This window comes from Phyllobates terribilis, unplaced genomic scaffold, assembly GCF_046119375.1.
Source record: "Phyllobates terribilis strain yellow unplaced genomic scaffold, ASM4611937v1 Scaffold_11__3_contigs__length_659146591, whole genome shotgun sequence".
Taxonomy (NCBI): domain Eukaryota; kingdom Metazoa; phylum Chordata; class Amphibia; order Anura; family Dendrobatidae; genus Phyllobates; species Phyllobates terribilis.
Window position 1 is genome coordinate 150,938,925 of NW_027362771.1, and position 27,077 is coordinate 150,966,001.

The 27,077-nt window shown below is 45.4% G+C and overlaps 1 protein-coding gene across 2 annotated transcripts in view; it reads left to right on the plus strand.

The window, feature by feature from the left end:
- Positions 1-27,077, plus strand: part of NTN4 (netrin 4) — a 164,917-nt gene that overhangs the window by 58,750 nt on the left and 79,090 nt on the right. For both annotated transcript variants that reach the window (XM_073651676.1, XM_073651675.1), the window contains one exon: positions 23,520-23,798. In XM_073651676.1, the coding sequence (XP_073507777.1) occupies positions 23,520-23,798 (279 nt within the window). The remainder of the gene's footprint in view (positions 1-23,519; positions 23,799-27,077) is intronic.

Here is a 27,077-nt window from a genome sequence, read left to right on the forward strand (position 1 = left end):
CATCAATGCGAGCTGTGGCAAGAAGGTTTACTGTGTCTGTCAGCGTAGTGTCCAGAGACTGGAGGCGCTACCAGGAGACTGGCCAGTACACCAGGAGATGTGCAACAACCCAGCAGCAGGACCTCTACCTCGGCCTTTGTGCAAGGAGGAACAGGAGGAGCACTGCCAGAGCCCTGCAAAATGAGCTCCAGCAGGCCACAAGTGTGCATGTGTCTGCACAAATGGTTAGAAACCGACTCCATGAGGGTGGTATGAGGGCCCGACGTCCACAGATGGGTGTTGTGCTCACAGCCCAACACCGTGCAGGGCGCTTTGCATTTGCCACAGAACACCAGGATTGGCAGTGTCGCCACTGGCGCCCTGTGCTCTTCACAGATGAAAGCAGTTTCACACTGAGCACATGTGACAGATGTGACAGAGTCTGGAGACGGCGTGGAGAGCGATCTGCTGCCTGCAACATCCTTCAGCATGACCGATTTGGCAGTGCGTCAGTAATAGTGTGGGGTGGCATTTCTTTGGAGGGCCGCACAGCTCTCCATGTGCTTGCCAGAGGTAGCCTGACTGCCATTAGGTACCGAGATGAGATCCTCAGACCCCTTGTGAGACCATATGCTGGTGCGGTTGGCCCTGGGTTCCTCCTAATGCAGGACAATGCCAGACCTCATGTGGCTGGAGTGTGTCAGCCGTTCCTGCAAGATGAAGGCATTGAAGCTATGGACTGGCCCGCCCCTTCCCCAGACCTGAATCCGATTGAGCACATCTGGGACATCATGTCTCGCTCAATCCACCAACATCATGTTGCACCACAGACTGTCCAGGAGTTGGCGGATGCTTTAGTCCAGGTCTGGGAGGAAATCCCACAGGAGACCATCCGCAACCTCATCAGGAGCATGTCCAGGCATTGTAGGGAGGTCATACAGGCACGTGGAGGCCACACACAATACTGAGCCTTATGTTGACTTGTTTTAAGGACATTACATCAAAGTTGGATCAGCCTGTAGTGTGTTTTTCCACTTCAATTTTGGGGTGACTCCAAATCCAGGCCTCCATTGGTTAATAAATTTGATTTCCATTGATTATTTTTTGTGTGATTTTGTTGTCAGCACATTCAGCTTTGTACAGAACAAAGTATTCAATGAGAATATTTCATTCATTCAGATCTAGGATGTGTTATTTGACTGTTCCCTTTATTTTTTTGAGCAGTGTATCTAGTACATATTTATACCCTTGCATTTTGATATGCATATCAATGGCTGCAATTAGCCTTAACATATTTGTTTTGTTTTTTTTGGAGGGGGTGTCATCTTGATTTGAAAAGTTCTGCAGCCAGCATTTATAATACAGAATATAAAGGTATTCATATGTAAACTTATCAGACGTACATCAAATTGAAACATTTTTGTCATCTACACTCAACATTGAAATTGCAATATCAAGAAGTAAAAGTCATGGAATTATGGAAATCACAGGACAGATAGGCATGTTAATGATATGCAAATATTAAAAAAATGGAAATAAAAATTTTCAAAACCTTTTTATTCAGTATTGATTGTCACCCACAGAAATTCCTGCACTTACATACTTTGGCATGCTATCAGTGAGGTTACTAATGGTTGTCTGAGAAATGTTCTGACATGCTGAATGCACTTGGGCACACAAATCATTAAGATCCGCTGCTGGCAGCTCCCTTTGCAATTGTTGACCAATGATGTCTCAGTTGTGCTCAATGGGAGACAAGTCCACAGACGCTGCAGGTCATATTAGCACATTTAGACCACAAAGGCTGCTCACAGTAGCATGAGCAACATGCGGCCTGGTGTTGCCATGTTGATAAACTGCTCCTGGGACACTTTGGAGAAATAGCCGTACCACTGGTTTCTTGACCAAATCAATGTAAATTTGAGCTGTTAGTATGCCTAGAATGAAGATTAGAGAGGTCAGGCTAATGTACATTATGACACCCCACACCATAATCCTGGCAGTTCGACTGGTGTAACGTTCCCTTGTAAAGGCATGTATGTATCTATTCTGTACTGAAAGTGAAATTGGACATCACATACCAAGCCTAAGGCATCAAACAGGGTCTACACAAACCATCAGAAGGTGTTTGCACTACATTAGGCTATGAGCCAGAATTCCAGCCACAGGTGTTTCATCAACCTCAGGCCACCGCTATCATAGTTCAGAGCATGACAGCAATGGAGACTGAAATTGAGGTCTCCTCTTCAGGGATGAGTCGTGGATGCTATGATAGCCGGAGAATGGTCTAAAGACCATGTGGGCAATGCCGTGAAGAGGCCTTCATGAAGGAATGTGAAAGTGTCTCAGGAGCTGTTTTTCAGTACGACAACACCAGGCCGCATGTTGCTTGTGCGATTTGGAGCAACCTGCATGGCCTAAGCATGCTAACATGGCCTGCAGTGTCTCTGGAATTGTCTTCCATACAACCATTAATAACCTCATTAATATCATGCCAAGGTGAGTAAGTGCATGTATTTCTGCGTGTGGTGCTAATGTTCAATACTGAATTACGAGATGTTTTGAAAATTTTGTTCCCATTTTTTCAGAATTTACATATCTTTTAACATGTCTTTCAATCCCATATTTTTCAGAACTCCTTATCTTTTCTTTCTTGGTGTTGCAGTTTCAATATTGAATTGAATTTTATAGACATTGTATAGTATATGTCCTGATTAGTGATGAGCGAGCATGCTCGCCACTGCTCGGTACTCGCCCAAGCATCTCAGTACTCGAGATGCTCGGAGCCCGCCGAGTACTTTCGAGATGCTCGGGCGGGAGCTCGGGTCCCCGTCCTGCATGTTTGGCGCTATTTAGAGCACCAATCATGCAGGGATTGTCTGCCACTCACTGTAATGTCACAGCCATTGTGGTTGTGGCATTACAGTGATTACCCAAATCGATGGGAACAGTGCTCACAGTGAAACATGAAAAGCCGGCAATTCATCAGCGGCATACACCGGTACCCGACAATTTAGAACAGAAAGAATAGAGCATCACACATAGATTAGATAGATAGATAGAAACATGTCAGTCACATATATAAGAAGTAGAGTGACAGTGTTGGTTACTGTACTTGTCATTTAGTGGTAAAATAAAGGATTTATTAAAAAAAAAATTGGCTTAGGGTTCCCCGTAATTTTAGTCTCTAGCGGAGGTTAAGCAGACGGCTGGGGCAGATGTTTGAAGCCTGGGAAGTGGGTAATACCCACGGAGCTTCCCAGGCTACTAATATCAGCCCCAGCTGAATACCTAGCCTTTACCAGCTATTAAAATGCGGGACCCCCCCCCCAAAAAAATGACGTGGGGTACCCCCTATTTTAATAGCTAGAAAAGGGTAGGCAGACAGCTGGGGGCTGATATTAATAGCCCAGGAAGGGTGCCATGAATATTGGCCCCCTCCCAGGCTAGAAACACCAGCCGTCAGCCGCCCCAGAAATGGCGCATCCATTTTATTGCAGGAGATCGTTGGCTTCAGCTGGAATGGGCGTGATGGTAAGTATGGTTTAATTTAGAACATTACAGAATTGTGTGTTTATTTCAATTAAAGAACTTTATTCTGGGTGTTTGTGTTTTTTTTTAACTTTGACTATGGGTTTAGTAATGGGGATGTCTTATAGACGCCTCTCCATTACTAACCTGGGCTTGATTTCAGCTGACATTATAAGCTGACATCACCCCCAGCCCTATTATCCTATGGATGCGCCATTTCTGGGGCGGCTGACGGCTGGTGTTTCTAGCCTGGGAGGGGGCCAATATTCATAGCACCCTTCCTGGGCTATTAATATCAGCCCCCAGCAGTCTGCCTAGCCTTTGCTAGCTATTAAAATAGGGGGGACCCCACGTCATTTTTTTTTGGGTCCCCCATTTTAATAGCTAGTAAAGGCTAGGTATTCAGCTGGGGGCTGATATTCGTAGCCTGGGAAGCTCCGTGGGTATTAACCCCCTTCTCAGACTTCAAACATCTGCCCCAGCCGTCTGCTTAACCTCCGCTAGAGACTAAAATTATGGGGAACCCCACCCCAATTTTTTTTTTTTTAATAAATCCTTTTTTTTAACACTAAATGACAAGTACAGTAATCAACACTATCACTGTACTTCTTATATATGTGACTGACATGTTTCTATCTAATCTATGTGTGATGCTCTATTATTTCTGTTCTAAATTGTCGGGTACCGGTGCATGCCGCTGATGAATTGCCGGCCGGCTTTTTTAAAGAGACGGGTGCATGAAAATCGGAGGGCACTAGTGTGTTCCAAGTGCCCTGCTATGTTTTTCATGCACCCTCCTATATACCCTGCCTGCCTATATATTCTGCCTGCCTGACGTTTAATTTAGCACCGTTCCCATTGATTTGGGCAATTTTTGACCTTCTGCAGACCGCCGGGGGGACCACCAGAAAAATGCTCGAGTTTCCCATAGACTTACATTGGGCTCGTTGCTCGGGTCGAGCACCCGAGTATTCCAATGTGCTCGACCCGAGCTTCGAGTACCCGAGCATTTTAGTGCTCGCTCATTACTAGTCCTGATAATTGTATGTAACAACGTGGTGTGAATTTACTTTGTTTATGATTCTACGTAATCTAGAAACTGCAACCAATATAGAAACTAAACATTTCATCATAATTTCTTATGTATTCCCACTATAGGCCTGTGTTATATCGTAAGGGTGCTCATCTGTAGTATTGCTGGTTTTTACATTGAGAACATGGAAAGCCGTGGGAACTGGAGAAAACTCATCATGATGCATTGAGTTTTGTGAACAGAATAGTGATTAGGGTTACTGGGTGATGTAGGACAAGATAGTGTGTACAGATCATGTACTAAACATGAATGATTGGAGAACTACCTTGCTCACAGCTGCACTACATGTGTGAACAAGAACTCTAGCGCTTTGTGTGAAAAAAAAATATTGCTAAATTAGGCAGTTAGGATATCCAGATGTTTGTATCCATTTTAAAATAGAAATATATTCTTGTAGCTATTTGTTACCTTTTACATACTGCTAGCAGTCGTCACTCATGTTAAACACACTGAATATCATGAATAGGCCTAACACAAATAAGGTTACACACCCTATTTAAATAGTTACATGGGCCTATCAGGGTAATTTAAATTAGAGGCTGGTATTTCTTTTTTTTCACTCTAGTTCCTCAAATGGAAGTTTGTGTGATCAAGTGGGATTCTGAGTCCTGAGATCCCCTTCCACTCAGCAGAATGCTTATGCAGGGACTGGTGCACGTCTTCCCTTGTGACTCTGATTACTGTGTGTGCCAAAGCCCCATTCTGTTAAATGTGGTTGTTTCAGGGATCAGACGGTAGACCCCAACTAATCAAAAATTGATAAGGATATCAATATATAGTTTTGGAAAGCCCCTTTGCTTCGAGCAAAGGAGCCAATTTCCATACAACTGTTTGCAACATGTCAAAGCAAGTTTTTGTAATGTATAGTGCTGTGGCAGTCTTGTTTACTTAGGCTTCATTCAAACGTCAATGAGTCACGTACGTGTTCTATTTGTGATTTTGATGCATACAACATGTACTCATTAAAGTCTGTTGGGCAATTCACATGTCCGTGTTTTGAAAGGAGTCAGAGCAAAATTTCCCATAAGTGTATGGGTCCGTGAAATATCATGGACACCACATATTGCTATCCATGCACTGTCCTTGATTAACTTCTGGACTGCCCATAGACTATAAAGTTTTCTCCACACTGACTTTTTAAAATGTCAGTGTAGTGTGAGCCGCTTGCACAAGATCGTGCAACTATAGGGATGGTGAGCCTGCTGTCAGACACAGCCAAACTTATTACCATGTTTGCTTTCTTCATCAGAAACCAGATGTGTATACAAATTAGGAAGCACTTCTTGTGGACCCAACGGTCATTTGATCGTTGGATGTATGGAGGGAGCAGGAACGGCTGGGTCCTAGCAAACCCAGTCAGCTTTGCTATGTAGGCAGGAGGGAAAAATTCCCCTGTAACTGGGGCTAATATATAATCCCCAGTTGCATTAGTATGTTAAAATGTCTTTTATAACCTCATGGGGGTTGGCAATTTGTGTAAAGAAATAAAGAAAGAGAGAAATAAAGACTTAAAGAAAATGAAAGAAGAACACTACCAGTCTAAATCGCTATTTATAGCCTTGCCCCATCCCAAAAATGTTGTTAAAAATGTAAAAATAGCACTCCCCTTTCCATAAAAGTTATCTGAAAGGTTTTTAGTGGTCCTTTCAGCTCATAATAAGACAATAAAAAGTGTGAAAATTATACATGTATTTAATATTTTTCTTTACATTTCCCCAATATCAGCATGATATAGACACTGATTTTTTTTTTTTTTTTTTTACACAGCTCATCAACATCAGATAAGTGTGAGTCTGCCTCTCACAACCCCACCGATCAATGTGGTGCATTGGAAATGGCTCATCATATTCTGTAGAGACCGTAAATGGTACTGCAAGGTCTCTTGCAATCAAGTAAATGGCAGAGAATTTGCACACCAATTAGACAGTATTGATAAATATTAATACCAACGAGAAACTGAGAATATAGCAATAAATAGTCAGACACACCTGGCAACTAATAATACCAACCAAAGAAAATAGTGCACTAAAGTCTCATAAACTGAATCTTTTATTAAAGAGAATACAATAAATTATTAACAACCAATAGTTAAAAAGCAGAGTACCCAAATGGAGGACCACAAAATGCAATGTGTAGTGCAAGTAATAACTTTTTGACATAGGGAGAACATATTTTATTTGGAACAGTTGAGTACTCCTGAAAATGTCAAAACACCAAAAAATCAGAGTGGCGCTGAAACCACCAGAGGATAACGTATAAAAAAATGTTTACTGAAAATATATTAAAAACAACATATATGTACATATGCTGATATAGCATCCAGGTTATATATAGGGAGGAAACATGCAAGAAGTAACACAGTCTGATATAGGGTGGGGAATAGCACCATAGAGTCAGAAATGGAGGTATCAGTCATATACCAATCAGGTAATATCCTACAATGTAAATAAGAAAGCCAGAAACAAAAAGTCAGCTTCAAATCAAAGCCTGCTAACGCTCACCCATTTGAACTCTGACCATGAGTTTCCCCCTTGCGGCCCCTGACGCGCGTTTCGCGTTTGCTGCTTTCTCAAAGAATTCTACTCACCTTTCTTCCCTCTGCTCCAGTGCTGCGTCCTGTTCTGCTGCTACTGCTGATGTCACCCTTTGCGCAGTGCATGACGTCATTGCCTTTCGCCTTCACATGCTTAGGTGAGCTGCCGAAATCGTCACTGCCCTCCACACCCGGGACTATGAGTGTGGAGAGTAGTGACTATTCATTCTCCTTAATATCGCACACAGTGTCAGCCGGAGCTGCGGCTCGGCGATCATGTGTGCCCGCTATTAAAGAGTAATGAATATTCACTACTCCCCATGCCCATGTGAGGAGTGGGGAGTAGTGAATATTCATGCTCTTTAGTAGCAGGCACACATGATCGCCCGGCCGCTGCAGGTGCCAGCGGCTGTTGCTGACAATGTGCACGCTATTAAGGAGAATGAATATTCAGTATTCCACACGTCCATGGGTGTGGGGAGCAGTGAATATTAATTTTCTTTAGCAGCGGGCACAGTGTTGGCTGCAGCAGGCTGCTCCTGCCTCCTGTAATTTGCTCCTCCGCTGCTGCCGCTCCACCACCCCATCCTCAGCCACAGCAACACCATTTTGACTATACACATTCAGACTATAAGACGCACCCCCCACTTTCCGCCAAAATTTTGGGCAAAAAAAGTACGTCTTATAGTCCAAAAAATACGGTAGTTAGTACTGAAGCATGGCCCAAATCACTATCACAAAGCACTTAATGTCAGTTTTAGAACTTTGAATATCTTCATCCTACTAAATTCACCAGTTTCAACAAGAATCTCTGCAAGAATGTAAAGGAACCCTATGCATCCTGCTGAGATTTAGACTATTTTATATTTTTCTTATTGGTTTAAGAACTGACAGGCAGGTAATTGCTGACTACCTGCCTCTTCTACCTTACCCGGCACAGAGTGGCCAATGACTGCTACAGCCAGCGATTCTGCAACTTCACATTAACAAAGCAGCTCTTCCTCTTTCAGGCTGCTCTGTTTTGCCGACGTCATGCTTATTGAGTTCCGGCCCCATGCAGAAATGCAGAGGGAAGCTAGCTGTCAATCAGCATGACAATGACATCGGCAGTCATGCCCCGACAACAGAGCAGAAGCGGCTGCTCTGTTGGCATGATATCACTCAAAGCCGCAGAATCGCCTGCCGGAGTAGTCCACGACTGCTCTGAGCATGCAGAGATCAGTGCCTGGCACAACAATCAGGTAGTTAGCATCTACCTGCCCATAGTAAAAAATAAAATGGTCCTGGATAACTCTTTTAATTTTGAGTGGTTGGAATTTGTGAGCACTTTGACAGATAACCCATTAAAATGAATATTATTATTATTATTATTATTATTATTATTATTATTATTATAGTGCCATTAATTCCATGGCGCTTTACATGTGAAAAAGGGGTATACGTAGCAGACAAGTACAATAGTTTGAACGAAAGCAAGTCACCGACTGGTACAGAAGGAGAGAGGACCCTGCCCTCGAGGGCTCACAATCTAGAAGGAGGGGTGAGGATACAGTAGGTGAGGGCACAGCTGGTCGTGCAGTGAGGGTTACTGCAGGTTGTAGGCTTGTCGGAAGAGGTAGGTCTTCAGGTTCCTTTTGAAGGATTCCATGGTAGTCGAGAGTCTGATGTGCTGGGGTAGAGAGTTCCAGAGTAGGGGGGAAGCACGGGAGAAATATTGTATGCGATTGTGGGAAGAGGAGATAAGTGGAGAGTAGAGAAGGATATCCTGTGAGGATCGGAGGTTGCGGGCAGGTAGGTACTGGGAGACTAGATCACAGATGTATGGAGGAGACAGGTTGTGGATGACTTTGTATGCCAAGGTTAGGGTTTTGAACTGGAGTCTCTGGGCAATGGGGAGCCAGTGCAGGGATTGGCAGAGGGGAAAGGCAGGGGAATAGCGGGGGGACAGGTGGATTAGTTGGGCAGCAGAGTTTAGGATAGATTGCAGGGGTGTGAGAGTGATGGAAGGGAGACCACAGAGCAGGAGGTTGCAGTAGTCGAGGCGAGAGATGATGAGGGCATGCACTAGTGTTTTTGCAGATTCATGGTTGAGGAATGTACGGATCCAGGAAATATTTTTGAGTTTGAGTCGGCATGAAGTGGAAAGGGCTTGGATATGAGATTTGAAGGAAAGATCAGAGTCAAGGGTTACCCCAAGGCAGCAAGCTTGTGGGACTGGGGAGAGTGGACAGCCATTGACTTTGATAGATAGGACTGGTGGGGGGGTTGAGTCAGATGGTTTGAAAGATGATGAATTCGGTTTTATCCATATTAAGTTTTAGGAATCTAGCAGAGAAGAAAGATGAAATAGCGGACAGACATTGTGGGATTCAGGTTAATAAGGAGGTGATATCAGATCCATAGAGGTAGATCTGTTTGTCATCAGCATAGAGGTGATTCTGGAAGCCGTGAGACTCTGTGAGCTGTCCCAGGCCAAAGGTGTACACTCCCTGACGGAAGTTATGTCGCTTATGCATGTTATGTAAATAAAAGCTTATAATCTGACGTTAAATTCATCCATTGGTTTTATAAATTACTCTTTTGAAAGTTGAAACCCTCCCAAATTTGGTATAGTTTAAGAAAATAAATTGGCATCAATGCTGAAATATTGATCATTTAATGAACACAGAATTGTCTTGCCAAAATCTAAACCAAAGTTTTGTTGCCTGGTCATATAATGTACCCAATCCTAGTTTACATCCTCACCAGTGCTCAATAAATGATCGGTTAATTAGTGGGTGTGTATAAAAAGAAACCCAGCACCCCAGACCTTCACTTGAACTGCAACTTGACCTCTGACAACATGCCAAAAATCCACCCTGCGACCAAAGCCTTGATTATCAAGAGGCTGAAGACCAGATCCACTGCAGAGGTGGCTGGCATCTTTAATGTGTCTCAGCGTGAAGTACAAAGAATTAAAAAAAGATTTGAAGAGACTGGAGATGTGTTTGACAAGCCCAGGTCCGGCAGACCCCACAAGACAACTGCTCAGGAGGAATGTTTGTTGGTTAGAAAATCCAAAGCAAGCCCCTCTTCCACTACAGCAGAGCTCCAACAGGCCTGGTCACCTCAAGTCCCTGTGTCAACTAGAACAGTTTGTAGGATACTGTCTTGAAATGGCCTCCATGGTCGAATCAGTGCCCAGAAGCCAGCACTAAACAAAAGGCAAATAAAAAAACCGTGTGGCATTTGCAAAGTCCCACAGCCTGCTAAACAGATGGACACTGGAAAAGTGGCAGAAGGTGGATTTCTCTGATGAATCTTCAGTAGAATCACACCACAGCCGCCGCAAATACTGCAGGAGACCTACTGGAGCCCGTATGGATCCAAAATACACCCACGAAACAGTTAAATTTGGTGGTGGAAAGATCATGGTCTGGGGTTACATTCAGTATGGGGGTGTGCAAAACATTTGCAAGGTGGAAGGCAATATCAATAACCTAAAATATCAAGAAGTATTAGCTACCTCTTACATTCCAAATCATAAAAGGGGTCAAATTCTGCAGCAGGATGGTGCTCCATCTCATACATCCATCTCATACTTCCATCTCTACAACAAAGTTCCTCCAGGCAAAAAAGATCAAGGTGCACAAGGACTGGCCAGCCCAGTCACCAGACATGAACATCATTGAGCATGTTTGGGGTAGGATGAAAGAGAAAGCTTGGAAGACAAAACCAAAGAATCTAGATGAACTCTGAGAGGCATGTAAGACTGCATTCTTTGCTATTCCAGATGACTTCATTAATAAATTGTATGAATCATTGTTGAACCGCATGGATGCAGTCCTTCAAGCTCATGGAAGTCACACAAAATATTTAATATGACTCTAATAGCACCACAACTTCATTCACCAATGTTATGCTACATATATTTGTATTTTAAGATAATTATTTGTTTGAATATCACATTACTTTCTGTGGCCGACAAAACTTTTGTCTTGCCAAAATCTGACCATTCTGTGTTCATTGAATGATCAATATTTCAGCATTGATGCGAATTTATTTTCTTAACCTATATCAAATTTGGGAGGGTTTCAGCTTTCAAAAGAGTAATTTATAAAACCAATGGATGAATTTAACGTCCGGTTATAAGCTTTTATTTACATAGCATGGATAAGCGACATAACGTCTGTCAGGGAGTGTAGATGGAGAAGAGCAGGGGTCCTAGAACTGAGCCTTGGGGGACACCGACAGATAGTGGGCGAGATGAGGAGGTGGTGTGTGTGAGTGGGGGATGCTGAATGTCTGGTCTGTTAGGTATGAGGAGATCTAATATAGGGCCAAGTCTGTGATGCCGAGAGATGAGAGAGTCTGTAGTAAGAGGGAATGGTGCACTGTGTCAAAGGCAGAGAACAGGTCTAGGAGGAGGAAGACCGAGTAGTGTTGCTTGGATTTGGCAGTCAGTAGGTCGTTGATGACTTTAGTCAGGGCAGTTTCAGTGGAGTGATGCAGTCGGAAGTCAGATTTTCAAAGAGGGATCAGGAGGAGAGGTGGGAGGAAAATTCAAAATGGACGTGTTGTTTCAGTAGTTTTAGGCATAGGGGAGAAGTGATAAGGGGCAATAGCTAGACAGAGGATGGGTCAAGGGAGGACTTTTTGAGGATGGGTGTGATCGACGCATGTTTGAAGCATGAGGGGAAGATGTCAGTTAGTGACAGGTTGAAGAGGTGGGTTAGGGTTGGGCTGAAGACTGCGGTGAGGTTTGGGATGAGGTGGGATGGAATTGGGTCAAGTTCACAGGTGGTGAGATGTGAATTGGAGAGTAAAGAGGAAAGTTGATCTTCCTTGATGGTGGAGAAGCTGGTTTTTGAGGAGCAGGGTTGAGAAGTTATGAGAAGGGGCTGTGGGGATTTATGACCAAAGCTTTGCCTTATGTTGTCAATTTTCTGCTTGAAGAATGAGGCAAAGTCTTCAGCTGAGTTGAGTGGGGAGCTGGGGGACGGAGGAGAGAATTGAATTGAAAGTACTGAATAGCTGAGACAGGGAGGATATGAGTGACGAGAAATAGGTTTGTTTTGATGCAGTTAGTGTGGACTTGAAAGTAGTGAGGGACTGTTTGAATGCGATAAAATGCTCGTTGAAGTGGAATCTTTTCCATCTCCGTTCAGCAATCCTGGAAGCCCGTCTCAGTTCTTTAGTCAGACTGGTGTGCCAGGGTTGCCTGTTGATTGTGCAAACTTTGGTATGTGTGAGGGGGGTAACCAAATTGAGAGCTGTAGCTGTTGTGTTATATAAAGCAGCAGCATCTGCATCGTGCAAGGAATTTGTCTGTAAGAGGGAGAAGGGATTCAGAGAGTGAGTTTAGGTCAAGGTGTTTAAGATTTCTGCGAGGGTGTGCAAGTTTCAGGATAGGGAACTGTGGACCTGAAGAGGAGAGGGAAGAGAATGCGAGTAAGTTGTGGTCAGAAAGAGGATGAGGTGAGTTAGAGAGGTTGGATAGGGAACAGAGGTGGGTGAAGATGAGGTCCAGTGTGTGTCCATCTTTGTGAGTGACTGGGGAAGACCATTGAGCGAGGCCAAAGGAGGAAGTGAGGGATAGAAGCTTAGAGGCAGATGAGTGGGAAGTGTCGATAAGGATGTTGAAGTCACACATGATGATAGTGGGGATGTCAGTGGAAAGGAAATGGAGTAGCCAGATGGTGAAGTGGTCTAAGAAGGTGGTAGCTGGCCCTGGGGGTTGGTAAATGACAGCCAGTTGGAGGGGGAGTAGATGCGCACACAGTGCACCTCAAAAGAGGGAAGGATAACGGAGGTTGGCAATGGGATATGTGAGAAGGAGCAGCTATCTGACAGGAGAAAGCGAACTCCTCCGCCAAACTTGCTGCTGGGAGAGATGGAATCTGCTGTACGAGAGTGCAGCTGGAGAGGCTGTGTCAGAGGGGGTGAGCCAGGTTTCGGTGATGGCGAGGAAGGAAGTTTGTTAGTAATGAAGAGATCATGGATGTAGGAAAGTTTGTTGCAGATGGAGCGAGCGTTCCATAGAGCTCCTGTTAGTGGGACTGTGGAAGCGGTGTCTGGGCGGATGGGTATAAGGTTAGAAAGGTTGCAGAAATGTGTGATAGATCTAGGATGAGAGGTAGACGTGACGGTGGGGATGTGGTGGAGGGGTGGCGGGATTTGGAGAGATATCTCCGGCAGTAAGGAGGAGCAGAGAAAGTGTTAGCAGGTGGGAGCAGGAGAGAGCATGAGGTGGCTGTCTGTGTTTGGAGACAAAGGATTGAATGTTGAGGAACCGTTCTGAGGAGGAGGTGAGATGGATGGGGAGAATGGAGGGAGAGATGACCAGTTCCTTACTAGGAGTAGGGATTAGAGGGGTTAGTAGAAAGTGAAGGACTATAGAGGAGAGAGTGCAAACAAACAGGAACATTGTTTACTGTGACGAAGTATCCAGTTACCTTCAGTTACCTTCTGGTTCAATTCTGGTATAATTCTTAGCTGAGTATATCTTCAGTACACTTTTATGTTACTCTGGCAGACTGACGTCCTGCAGACGTATAGCTCACAATATATTTGCTACAAAATGCAGGCAGCTGTGAAACGGAGGAGAGTGGCCTCTGCTCATCTATATCAGATAATTAAGACTAAGCCAGATGCAGGATATTTAAGGCAGAGTAAACAGGGAGCTCATAAATAAGGATGGGGGAAGAGCAGTGATTAGGTGAAAGACATACCAGAACATACAGCCAGCAAAAGTATGGGGGAATCACAGTAGGAGGAAAGCTGGGTTGCATATGTGTCACCCAGGGGGAATATAGGGGACTCTGTACCTGGGCCTTTCACCTTGTTTAGGAGGTCACGGCAGTAAGCTCCCGGGCCCGTACTCTGGGTCTCTCTTTAAAAAGGGGTTTTAGTATACAGTTTGTCTCATGACGCCACCTGTGGTTTCCGGTAATGGTTACCGGCGCTGCTGCAGACCTGGGGGGGGGGGGTGATGGGATAGCAGCTGGGATGTTCTTGCTCCCCACAGGTGGAGCGGCCCCCGGGGAGGTGTAGGTGCAAATGGTGGTGATGCTGGGGCTTGTAGTGCAGGAGAGATGGCGCAGCAGGAGTAACTGACAGAGACTGGATTCACTTCAGTACCTTTACTGGTGCGGATGTCAGGTACGGTCCAGGGTACTCGGTAGGAAGGGTGCACTTCAGGACTTCTCCCCAGTGAGTGGGTATAAGGCCTCCTGGTCCGTGTCTCCCTCTCTCTAAGCTCCTGGCCAGCCTGCAACTGAGCCTAGCTTCTATATCGTGCTGTTGCTTCACCTGTCGCTTGGTAGTAGGACCTTTTTCTGGCAACCACTATCCCTGGACGCCAGGGCCTTCGTGGTTCCTAGTCCTGTCAAGGGTTTAGCTTCAGGTCGACCAGGGACTTGTAGTCCTCCTGGTATGCCGGTGATCCCTACTGGGTATAAAGGACCCTGTAGGCGCGGACCCAGTGTCCGGTTCGTGCCTTGGGGTGAGCCTATGATGCTCCTCTGCCCCCTCAACTCCTTTCTCCTCTCCTCTTTGCCTCCGGCCACACTCGGGGGCCCTCAATACGGCAGCAGACGTGCTGCGTCTTCACTGCTCTCAGTGGCAGCACACTCTCTGACTAAACAACTAACTGACTGCCTGGCTCCACCATATATATATATATATATATATAATCTCCCTATCCGGGCTCCCTCTGGTGGTATGAGGTGGAAGGGTGGAGGTGTTTGTTTGTAATGAAGGCCTCTTGTGGAGAAGTCCATCCATGCACCCTTTTGGGTCCTGTGGTACCTGTGAACAGCAGGGTGCCACATTCCCCCCTAGTACAATTCAGTACTCCTGGACTGAAGCATTTTATAACAGGTTACAATAATAAAGTTACAGTATGTCCCTTAACCAGGTGTCCATTTCACCGAAGAAAGTGCAAAAATGAGTAACATGAGTAACCCTCAACGTAGGCCCTGGGCGTGGCTACAGGGCATAAGTGATCCAGGTGATGGACCACGTCTTCGGCCACGCCAAACGGGTATTTTGTTCAGTGGTTAAATAAGGGGCACTTTTGATGAGTGCAACTATTTACAAGGACAGTTTTTGGCTGCTCACAGTCCTCAGCCTACAAGTCTCTGTACCCTTACGGGTAACTAAATGAGCACATGTTATTTGCAGTTTACACAATAAACAACAGTAACAATACCCAACTGGGTAGCTATTTATACTTTAGGCCTTTTTGTATTTTAATCCCTAAACCTGGCAGGGATTTGGCCTTGGGTGCTGCGTGTGGACCTTCATAGCACTGGGGTGATACTGGTGTCTGTGCATGCACTCTCTGCTAACCTATCAGGTGTACGTGCTGGTAGATTATAAAACTGCCTCAATCTCTCTATGGGACAGGCAAGTGCACTGATTACTGGGCCTTCAGGCTCTGCTTCAACAGGTGATCCTCCTCTGACTGGGGACTCTTCCTATTCCTGAGCTGGTTCCTCTAGGGCGCTCACAGGTTCTTCTTTTGGTTGATAGAAGTGTATTACTGGTATAATAACTGCTCTATCAAGTTGAGGCCAGTCCGCAGGGAAATCTCCTAGAACTGTGTGAAGCACGTCTTCCTTGGCTTCTTCCGGTGCTATAGGAGGTACTTCTTCCTCTTTTGTCTTCACTAGACCTGGACGCACTTTCAAGTGGTCTCTTGAGACTGTTGCGGTTGTCTTACCTCCATCCTTACTAATCAGGCAGGTTTTACTGTTGTCAAATCTGGAGTTTAGCACAGTGTAGGGCTCTCTTTCCCACTGGTCATCGAGCTTGTGACCTCTTCTTTTCCGCTTTAGCACCATCTCTCAAGGTGCCAAGGGTTCTGCTGGTGCATGTTTATTGTACTGCTCTTCCTGTCTTTCCCTCACCTTGTTTAGACTGTCTTCGACACAGGCCTGTACCTTCCTGTACTGCTCTTGCCGACTCTTCAGTGGACTTATCTGCAGCAGGTTCTACCACTCCGAGCTCCAGGTCCATGGGAAATTTTCCAGGTCTTGCTCTCATAAGGTACGCTGGGGTACAATTAGTAGAACTCACGGGTATGTGGTTATACAGGTCCACTAGGTCAGGTAGCTTTTCTGGCCACTGGTTCCTTTCTTCCAAAGGTAGGGTTTTAAACAGGTCTATAATGATGTTGTTCATCTTCTCGCACATACCGTTGGTTTGCGGATGATATGGCGTAGTCCGGATCTTCTTGCATCCATACAGGTGGCAGAATTCCTTGAATATCTCAGCTTCGAAAGCATGGCCTTGATCTGTGAGCACCTTTTCCGGATATCCATGGGGTCTGCAGAAGTAGGCTTGGAACGTTCTTGTTGCAGTTTCTGCTGTCAGGTCCTTGACAGGGGCTACCACCTGGAACCGGGAATAGTGATCCACCATGATCAGGGCATAGGAGTAGCCTGATCTGCTGGGTGACAGTTTGACGTGATCCAGAGCGACAATCTCCAGGGGTTGGGTTGTTTTGATGGACTGCAAGAGTGCTTTCTGGCTGCCGTAGTCTTTCCTTCTGAGGCTACAGGGTCCACAATTCCGGCACCACCTTTCTATGGAACTCCGCATTCCAACCCAATAGAATCGGTCCGTCAGCAGGGTTTCCAGCTTCTTCCAGCCAAAATGACCTGCTTGGTCGTAGTAGGCCTCTAACACCATCTGGATATCTGTCCTAGGTACAACAATCTGCCACACCATTTCATGGGTCTTGGGGTTGACATACCTTCTGCACAGCTTCTCTCTGTAGATGAACAGCCGGCTTCTCTCATTCCACAGGTGTTTGACTTGTGGGGGAGCATTCTTCTCCAGGTGAGAACCTTCTTGGGTTATCAGTCTTTTGATGAGGCTGACAACTGGGTCACTGTCCTGTGTCTCCTTCCATCTGTGATGAGGTAGAGGGTTTGGCGTCCTGCCATGACATCTTCTGGAGTAGTGTTGCTCGTGGACCATTCCATTTCAGTGGAAAGCAGGTAGTTCAATTTTCTTCGAGATCATCCACTTCATCCTCGGTGTCCGACTGGTGGGGCATCCTTGACAAGGCATCAGCATTGGTATTCTTGTGACCTGCCTGGTAATTGATTGTGAACTGATGATTCGACAGTCTGGCCACCCAACGCTGTTCCATGGCTCCCAACCTGGCTGTCTCCAGGTGTGTCAAGGGATTATTGTCGGTAAAGGCTGTGAACTTAGTTGAGGCTAGGTAATGCTTGAATCTTTCAGTGATAGCCCAGACCAAGGCCAAGAACTCCAGCTTGAAGGAACTGTAATTCTCCGGGTTCCTCTCAGTAGGGCGAAGCTTCCTACTGGCATATGCAATTACCTTTTCTCTGCCATTTTGCTTCTGGGACAACACAGCTCCCAGTCCCTCGTTGCTGGCGTTGGTATACAACAGGAAAGGCTGGCTGTAGTCAGGGTAAGCCAGGATTTTTTCACCAGTTAGGACTTCCTTCATTGATGCAAAGGACTCATTCTGCTCTTTACCCCACTGGAATGGGGGACTTTTTCCTCTTTTGGACTGTCCTACCAGGAGATCTTGTAGAGGTGCTCCCTTTTTGGTATAGTCCATTATGAACCTCCTCTAGTACCCGACCAGTCCAAGGAATTGCCGTACTTCTTTGATGCTTCTCGGTTCAGGCCACTTCTGGATGGCAGTGACCTTCTCCGGGTCTGGTGCTACTCCCTCTGAGCGGACTACGTGTCCCAGGTACTGAACCTTCTGCTTGAGCAGGTGGCACTTAGAAGGTTTTAGTTTCATCCCACACCGGGACAATGCTCCAAATACCTCCGCCAGGTGCTTCAGATGGTCTTCATACGTCCTCGAGTACACGATAACGTCATCCAGGTACAGCAGCACTGTCTCAAAGTTCCGGTGTCCCAAGCAACACTCCATCAACCTCTGGAACGTTCTGGGTGCGTTGCAGAGTCCAAACTGCATGCTGTTGAATTCGCACAGACCAATCGGGGTGGTGAAGGCTGTCTTCTCCCGGTCTTCCTCAGCCACAGAGACTTGCCAGTACCCGCTAGTGAGATCCAATGTAGAGAAGTAATTGGCAGATTTTAGTGCAGCCAGGGATTCCTCTATACGGGGCAAAGGGTATGCATCTTTATGTGTTATTTGATTAATTTGTCTATAATCTACACACATCCTCATGCTACCGTCATTTTTCCTGACCGGGACCAGGGGAGCTGCCCAGGGGCTACAGCTATCCCTTACTACCCCTGCCTTTTTCATGTCATGCAACATTTCCTTGGCTTTTTGGTAATGTGCTGGTGATATGGGTCTGTAACGCTCTTTAATGGGTGGATGGTTACCGGTGGTTATGTGGTGGTGTACCCCTTTAACCCTTCCAAAATCAAGTGGGTGTTTACTAAACACTTGTTCATATTCCTGAACCACTCTGTAGACACCGTGTTTTTGATGGACAGGAGTGGCGTCAGTTATAACATGGAGCTGTTGACACCAATCCTCCAGCTGAGCTTCGGAGTCATTGTCCTCCACTGTATCTGGTGGGGTCAAGGATTCCACTGTGTGTATGGCATCATTATTCACAGTATACAATCTGGCAACAGTGGCATATCTTGGCAATTTGACTTCCTCCTCCCCACAATTTAGGAGACGTACGGGTACCCTCCCATTGCGTACATCAACTACCCCTCTAGCAGTTAGGAGTGAAGGTCTCTGAGCTAATGGGCTCCACTACCGCCTGGTAGTTCTGTCCCTTGAAACCTATTGCTGCCCTACACCAAATCAGCATTTCACTCATTGGGGGAATCACAATGGGTATCGGGTCGGTCACCCGTACATTACCAATCTCACCACCTGTTAGCTTTACCTGTTGCTGGTACAGGAGGGCTCAAATTTCTTTCTGGAGCACCTTCCTCTGCCCTGGTTCAGCAGTGTCAGCAATCTGTTGGAGTAAAAACAACACTTCTCCCAAACAGTTACCAACAATATTTGTACCAAGTATCATATACGGATTGGTATCACCAAGGTTAGATTCTATGACAATTAGTCCTCGGTCCTTTAGTTCCACTCTCCCCACCTTCACTGTCACGTCCTTAACCCCTACTAGGTTAAGAGGAAGGCCGTTGGATGCATACACAGAGAGATTTGGGGCTGGCGGATGGAGTTCATCTATGGACCAGTACCTTTTGTAGAGGACATCAGGTATGATGGTTACCTGTGAGCCGGTGTCCAGTAATGCTGGTGTTGCTATTCCGTCCAGCACGATGGACAGGAAAGGCCTTCCTCCTACAAACCGGTGGTACCAGCTTGATGGGCCTAGTTGGTCTACTCCTGGGTGTCGGCCCCCAGGGTTTGCCCGTTTAAAGGACAGTTCTGCGCGGTGTGGCCGGCCTTGTGGCAACGGTAGCAGATGTATTCTCCTGGAGGGCGACGTTGGTCATTGGTCCTCCCACGGGGTGGCGTTGTCCGCCTTCGGGGTGTTGCGTTGTCCTCCTTCTTCTCCTCATCCAGGGGACATCCTCAGGACTGTCGGTGAGTAGGATCCTTCCTTCCGGCTCAGGCTCCGTCTGTAGCTGCAGGGTGCTCAGGACAGTGGCCAGGGTTTTGCTTAGCTGACGCACTTCAGAGCGCAGGCTGTCCAGCTCGCTAGGGGGCACTGTTTGCATTTTTGTTTCAGCCGTTAATGAAGGAGCAGTGGGTGCTGCGCGCACTGTGGTGGTTCCACCCTGGTAAATCTGGATAGCAGTATCTGATGGTTCCAGGGGCTGCAGACCCTTAATAGCCATGTCCTTCAGGGCATCAAAGGTGGCATTTGGATGATCTAAGGCCCACCACCGTACGGTTCTGCTCTCCTCCTCGGACATCAACCCCCGGACGAACTGTTCTGTCAGCATTTTGTCCATGTATGCTGGCTGGACTAACCTCTTTCAGGGCCCGCAGGGCTTCCTGTAAGCGCCAGGCATAGTCCCGGATACTGTCCTCAGGTTTCTGGGTACAGTGGTAGAACCTCATCCGGAGATCTGTCTCAGTGCGGTTTTCAAACACAGTTTGCAGTCTCTTATAGATAATGGATACTGATTCCTGGTCTGGGGCTGGCCAGGTTTCAACTTCCCGCTCTGCGGCACCAGTCAATTGTCCCAGCAGAACAGCGGCTCTCTGCTTACCAGTCATTGAGTACATATCCAGTACACCGCATATTTTCCTTTTGAATCCAGACAGGGTGTCTGGTTTGCTGTCATACTGGGGAAGCCATTTTGCTCCAGGGACATACGGCAGGGCCATGGGTATCAACGGAGTCACGACCCCTGCTGGTGGGGCGGCCGCTCCGGCCTGAGCAGCGCCGGGCGCAAGTTGAGCATCAGGAGCGTTAACTGGTGCTCCAGCCTTTTGCTGGTCGTCGGCCATGGTTGTGCCCCCCCCCCTAGTAAACCGTAGCCTACCTCCTGTTTCTTTTTCGGTTAGGCTGCAGCTCCGCAGATGACTGTCTCCTTCCAGGACCTGACACTTCCTAGTGATGCATCAGAGCGCGAGGCAGGGCATGAGCTTCGCTGCTTCTAGCAGTCACGCCTCTCCGATTCCCGCGGTTACGCCCCTCTTCTTCCCGCACGGCGACGCGGTAATGGCGGCGATGTTCACCACAGTTTAAACACAGTTCAATTACGGCACACAGTACCCAGTGACAACGGGCACGAAATACTGTTCGTGACGCCAGGAAAGAGAGCTGTGTCACCCAGGGGGAATATAGGGGACTCGGTCCCAGGCCTTTTACCTTGTTTAGGAGATCACGGCAGTCGGCTCCCGGGACCGTACTCTGGGTCTCTCTTTAAAAAGGGGTTTTAGTATACAGTTTGTCTCGTGACGCCACCTGTGGTTTCCGGTAATGGTTTCCGGCGCTGTTGCAGACCTCCAGGGGGTGATGGGATGGCAGCTGGGATGTTCTTGCTCCCCACAGGCGGAGCGGGCCCCCGGGGCAGTGTAGGTGCAAATGGTGGTGATGCTGGGGCTTGTAGTGCAGGGGAGATGGCGCAGCAGGAGTAACTGACAGAGACAGGGGATTCACTTCAGTACCTTTACTGGTGCGGATGTCAAGTACGGTCCAGGGTACTCGGTAGGAAGGGTGCACTTCAGGACTTCTCCCCAGTGAGTGGGTATAAGGGCTCCTGGTCCGTGTCTCCCTCTCTAAGCTTCTGGCCAGCCTGCAACTGGGCCTAGCTTCTATGTCGTGCTGTTCCTTCACCTGTCGCTTGGTAGTAGGACCTTTTTTCTGGCAACCACTATCCCTGGACGCCAGGGCCTTCGTGGTTCCTAGTCCTGTCAAGGGTTTAGCTTCAGGTCGACCAGGGACTTGTAGTCCTCCTGGTATGCCGGTGATCCCTACTGGGTATAAAGGACCCTGTAGGCGCGGACCCGGTGTCCGGTTCGTGTCTTGGGGTGAGCATATGATGCTCCTCTGCCCCATCAACTACTTTCTCCTCTCCTCTTTGCCTCCTGCCACACTCGGGGCTCTCAATACGGCAGCAGACGTGCTGCGTCTTCACTGCTCTCAGTGGCAGCACACTCTCTGATTAAACAACTAACTGACTGCCTGGCTCCACCCTATATATATATATATATATATAATCTCCCTATCCGGGCTCCCTCTGGTGGTATGAGGTGGAAGGGTGGAGGTGTTTATTTGTAATGAGGGCCTCTTGTGGAGAAGTCCATCCATGCACCCTTTTGGGTCCTGTGGTACCTGTGAAAAGCAGGGTGCCACACATACCTGTAGGAGGAATGGAGAAACAGAGATCTTGACTGTAATGCATGAGTCCCTTCATCTTGTAATTGATGGACTCTCAAATCTTTGAACTCTACCAATGACATTATCTGAAATGTGTCAGTGACAATTGAGATAATGTTATAAAGTGGGTACAAGTCATAAAAAACTTTTTGCGAATCATAACAGGTCTCACCAGGTGTTCAAATAATGTGTCTAAAACCCTTCTGGTATGTGGAAGAAAGCACCCACCTAGAATGTGTGCTATGTGCCTGTGTGTAAAATGACGCCTGTGAAACATGAAGATAACATGATGGATTGTGTTATGTATCAGAATTATGATAATAAAATCTGTGGGAAATAGTTAGATCTGAATTTATCTTATTGTAATGTCAACATGATTTCCTGGTATTTTATGATTTGTTCACATTGTTAGATGCTTGAAAATGAATTTTACAGGAAATCTTTTTCTTTTGTATATTAAAAGCTTAACAAAGAGCTAAGAAATAGAGCTTGTCCACATGTAATACTCCACATGAATTATCCTACAGTATAATAAAAACAGATTTCTGACCCTTAAAATATTTGACTAATACTGTAATGTAGAGTGGGCTGCTGCTGTCTATTTTATACTGTATTGTCTTATTGATTGTTCTTGGCTATTCAAGATTTCCTGTAGTCTTCTAGGTGATAGGGATCACCTGGACTTCTGGCAGAGCAAGTATGTCTGCAATGGCTGCTGAAAGCTGTCACTAGGAAGGGCAATTTTGTGTTTCACTTGCTTCTATTGACGTTAGTAGGAGTATAAAGAAGTATACAATGCAGTTGTTTTTTTGTTTTTTTTCCTAACAATAGGACCCTATGCTGAATGAATGGCAGAGCATCCCTCCAGACTGGGCCATTGTCAGATATATACTACATAATTGTGTATGCGCAACAACTAAAATCACACGTCGCTTAAAGGGGCCAGCCACTTTCTCTTGTTAACTTTCTTCACAAACTGACAAGCATTTCTGTCCAGAAAATTGCTTCTGGAGGAGGAGCATGTGACCAGACCAGTCCATCAGCTTCAGCCAATAGAAAAGCAGCTTTCCTATATGTTGTGGTTTAATGCTGGAGGAGGCTGATGGACAGGTCTGGTCACATACCCCTTCATCAGCAGCCATTTTATAGACTGAAATGCTGGTCAGTTTGAGTTTTACTGATTCCTAACCATGTTATGCATTTTTCTACCTGGGAGATTTTCTTGGTAACAGAGCTTTTAAGGGGGTTGTCCAGTCTTTTGCTAAAAGTCCGCAGTTACTTCTGGCCACATGCCAACTAGAAGTGCCTAGGCAAAACAAAACAAAACCACACGTGCCAAAATAATATAATAAAAAAAAAAAAAAATACCATTAACCACTGTAAAAAAAAAAAAAAAAAAGTTGAATGGTTGAGATTTTATGTGTATTATTTGAACCCAACCTCTTTCCTTCTCCTGACCGCCCCAAAAATGATGTTACAAGTGTGTGTGAAAGTATTCTTTGTGTTGTCTGTATTGCAATTGTATCTGTTTACATTGGTAACAATGTCAAGTATAACATTACTTTCTACCTAGTGTTAAGTTTAGTCTTACCAAGTCTTGTGTGTCTATTTATTACTGCAGGTTATTTACAGAGCAATGCCACCACCTTATACGGCTGTGGATCCCTATAGTGAGAAGGCTCAAGATTTGCTGAAGATTACTAACCTACGTGTACAGCTGCTTAAGCAACAAAGCTGTCCATGTCAGAATAAGAGCTGGGATATCAAGCCACAGTCACTAGCACACTATGCTGTTTATGACTTCATTGTTAAAGGAAGCTGCTTTTGCAACGGACATGCTGATCACTGTGTTCCGATAGATGGATTTCAACAAGTCCAGACAACCAGCAAACTCCAGGTGGTGAGTATAAAATGATTGTGCAATAGAATACAATTCAGAATATAATTGGCTAGTTACTACTCTGATTTATATAAGCATTTGCAACTATATTTTATGTTATACAACCTCCATTCCAAAAAAGTTGGGATTCTGTGTAAAATGGAAAGAAAACAAGAATGCAATGATTTGGAAATCTCTTATATCCATATTTTCTTCCCAACAGAACATAGAACACAGATCAGACGTTGAAAGTTACAATTTTTTTCATTTCATTTGAAAAAATCGATTCATTTACAAATTGATAGCAGCAACACATCTCAAAAAAGTTGGACATGGCCATGTATACCATTGTGTAGCATCTTCTTCTTTTTAAAGCAGTCAGTAAACATGTAGGAAGTGGGGAAACCAATTGCTGGAGTTTTGAGAGCGGAATATTGTCCCATTCGTGTCTGATCTAGAATTCTAGCTGCTCCACAGTCCTAAGTCTCCTTTGTAGGATTTTTAGTTTTATAATGCACCAAATATTTTCTTTTGCTGAAAGGTCTGAACTGCAGGTAGCCAGTTCACCCAAATTCTTCTTCTGTGAAGCCATGCTGTTGTGATGGATGCAGTATGTGGTTTAGCATTTTCTTGCTGAAATATGCAGGGCCTTCCCTTGAAGGGAATCTGTCACCACTTTGGAGATATCAGACCTCTACTAAGGCCATAAAGGGTATAGAAAAGTGAATCTATACATACCTGTTTGGCCCATAGTAGAGGTTTGATTGCAGGGAAATCTTTTTTTATAAACTCTGTTTTTCATAGGCTTGGCATCCCCCGGACACCAAAAAATCCCCACCTATGTGCTTATTATTTCCCGAAATCCTCGCCTATATGCTTAGTTATCATATTCTCCCCTCCCCTGCACATCAGAGCGCGCTTTGCTTCATCTCGGCCCCGTCTGCCTGTGCTCTGCGCCACAGGGTTCTATTGCGCAGGCGCAGGGAAGTGACAGTGACTACCCGGCGCCTGCGCAATAGAAACCTGTGGCACAGTGCACAGGCTGATGGAGCCGGGATGAAGCAAAGCGCACTCCATGCGCAAAGCACCGCTCACATACCCGGGAAGTCAGGGAGCACAGTGCACGTCACAGGGCCCTGTGGCGTGCAGGGGAAGGGGGGAGTGCAGGGGAGGGGGGGGATATGATATTTAAGCATATAGGAGGGGATTTAGGGGAATAATAAGCACATAGACGGGGATTTCTTGGCGTCCGGGGGATGCCAAGCCTGTGAAAAATGGAGTTTATAAAAACTGATTTCTCTGCATTCAAACCTTTTACTATGGGCCATACAGGTGTGTATAGATTCACTTTTCTATACCTTGTATGCCCATATTAGAGGTCTGATATCTCCAAAGTGGTGAAAGATTCCCTTTTAAATAGATGATGTTTAGATGGGAGCATATGTTGTTCTGAAACCTCTATATAAGGTCACGGCCCCACTATCAGTATTTGGTCAGTATTTTTTCTAAGGCATGAGAGACAAAACCAGGTGAGGAACAATCAGAGAAAAGGTATAATAGAAACACGTCACCAATTCTGCATTTATCACCCACTCCTGGTTTTGGCTCCAACTCCTGAGAAAAAATACTGATCGAATACTGATAGTGGGGCTGTGGCCTAATGCTCAGCATTAATAGTGCCTTTCAAGAAGTATAAGCTGCCCATGCCGTAAGCACTAATGCAACCCCATACTATCAGAGAAACAGGCTTTTGAACTATGTGCTGATGACAAGCTGGATGCTAACTCTCCTCTTAAGTCCACAGGACACGGCTTCTATGATTTACATAAAGAATTTCACATTTTGATTCATCTGACCACAGAGCAGTTTTTCATTTTGCCTCAGTCAATTTTAAATTAGATTTGGCCCAGAGAAGACAGCAGCCTTGCTGGATTGTGTTGATATCTGGCTTCTTATTTGCATGATACAGCTTTAACTTGCATTTGTGGATTGCACAGAGAACTGTGTTCACATAGAATGATTTCTGGAAGTATTTCTGAGCCCATGCAGTGATTTGCATGACAGAATCTTGCCTGTTTTTAATGCAGTGCTGTCTGAGGACCCATAGATTACAAGCATCCAATACTGACAGTCGACCGTATCCCTTTTGCATTTGGATTTATGGATTTATCCAGAATCTCTGAATCTTTTGATGATATTTTGTACTGTAGATGGTGGGTTATTTATGATCTTTGCGGTCAATTTTACGCTGGGGAACATTTTTCTGAAATGTTTAGACAATTTTTAGACGCATTTGTTCACAGATTGGTGAACCTCTGACCATCTTTACTTCTGAGAGACTCTGCCTCTCTATCATACTCTTTTTGCACAACGTTTATATACCGTATTTGAAAATTGACTCTCCATTAGGGTTGAGCGAGTATGTTCTGTCCAAGTATGCTCGGGTCGAGCTCCCAGTATTTGCAGCTGCTCAGTGATAAGGTTAAATCGCTCCCGTGTGCATGATTTGCAACTGTTTGACAGCTTTATTACATGTGAGGAATGTGTAAGAAATAGACATTCCTCACATGTAATAAAGCTGTCAAACAGTCGCAAATCATGCACACGGGAGCGATTTAACCTCATCACCGAGCAGCTATAAATACTCGAAGCTCGGGCCGAGCATACTCGGCGAAAGGGTTAATAGAACATACTCGCTCAACACTACTCTCTATCAGTTTTTCGTTTTCAGCCTTTTGTTAGCCCTGTCCCAAATTTTTTTTAGGTGCATTGGTGCCATCAATTTCTAAATGAGTTAATTTTCTATGGTGAAATGGAAAAATTTCTAACTTTGTAAAATGTGTTCTTTGTTCTGAATAAAATATGGCTATAAGAGTGTTCCAAATCACTGTATTCTTGATTCCTTTACACATGATTTACAGCATCCCTTTACACAGCATTCCTACTGTTTTGGAATTGGGATTGTATATTGTCTATATATTTTATCTCTGTATCCTTTTTTATTTTTAAGTTATTTCAATTGTATAGTAGATTTGAACTAGACTAGCATTTTGTGGTGCAAAAGTAGTTTTTATGACATTTAGCTCAAACAGTTTAAGTTAAAGAGAATGTGCCATCAGAAAAGTTTAAAGTTGTTCTCAATTTTTTTATTTACTTTTATTGAGATAGATAAAGCATCAACTGCAAACCATTTTTGGCTCCATACTGGAGAGTGGTGCTAGGAGTTGTGGGGCGTTGCTTGTGTCACTCACTGCTTCTATCTCTGGCCCCTGACAACATGTTATTTCACAGTTCGAAACG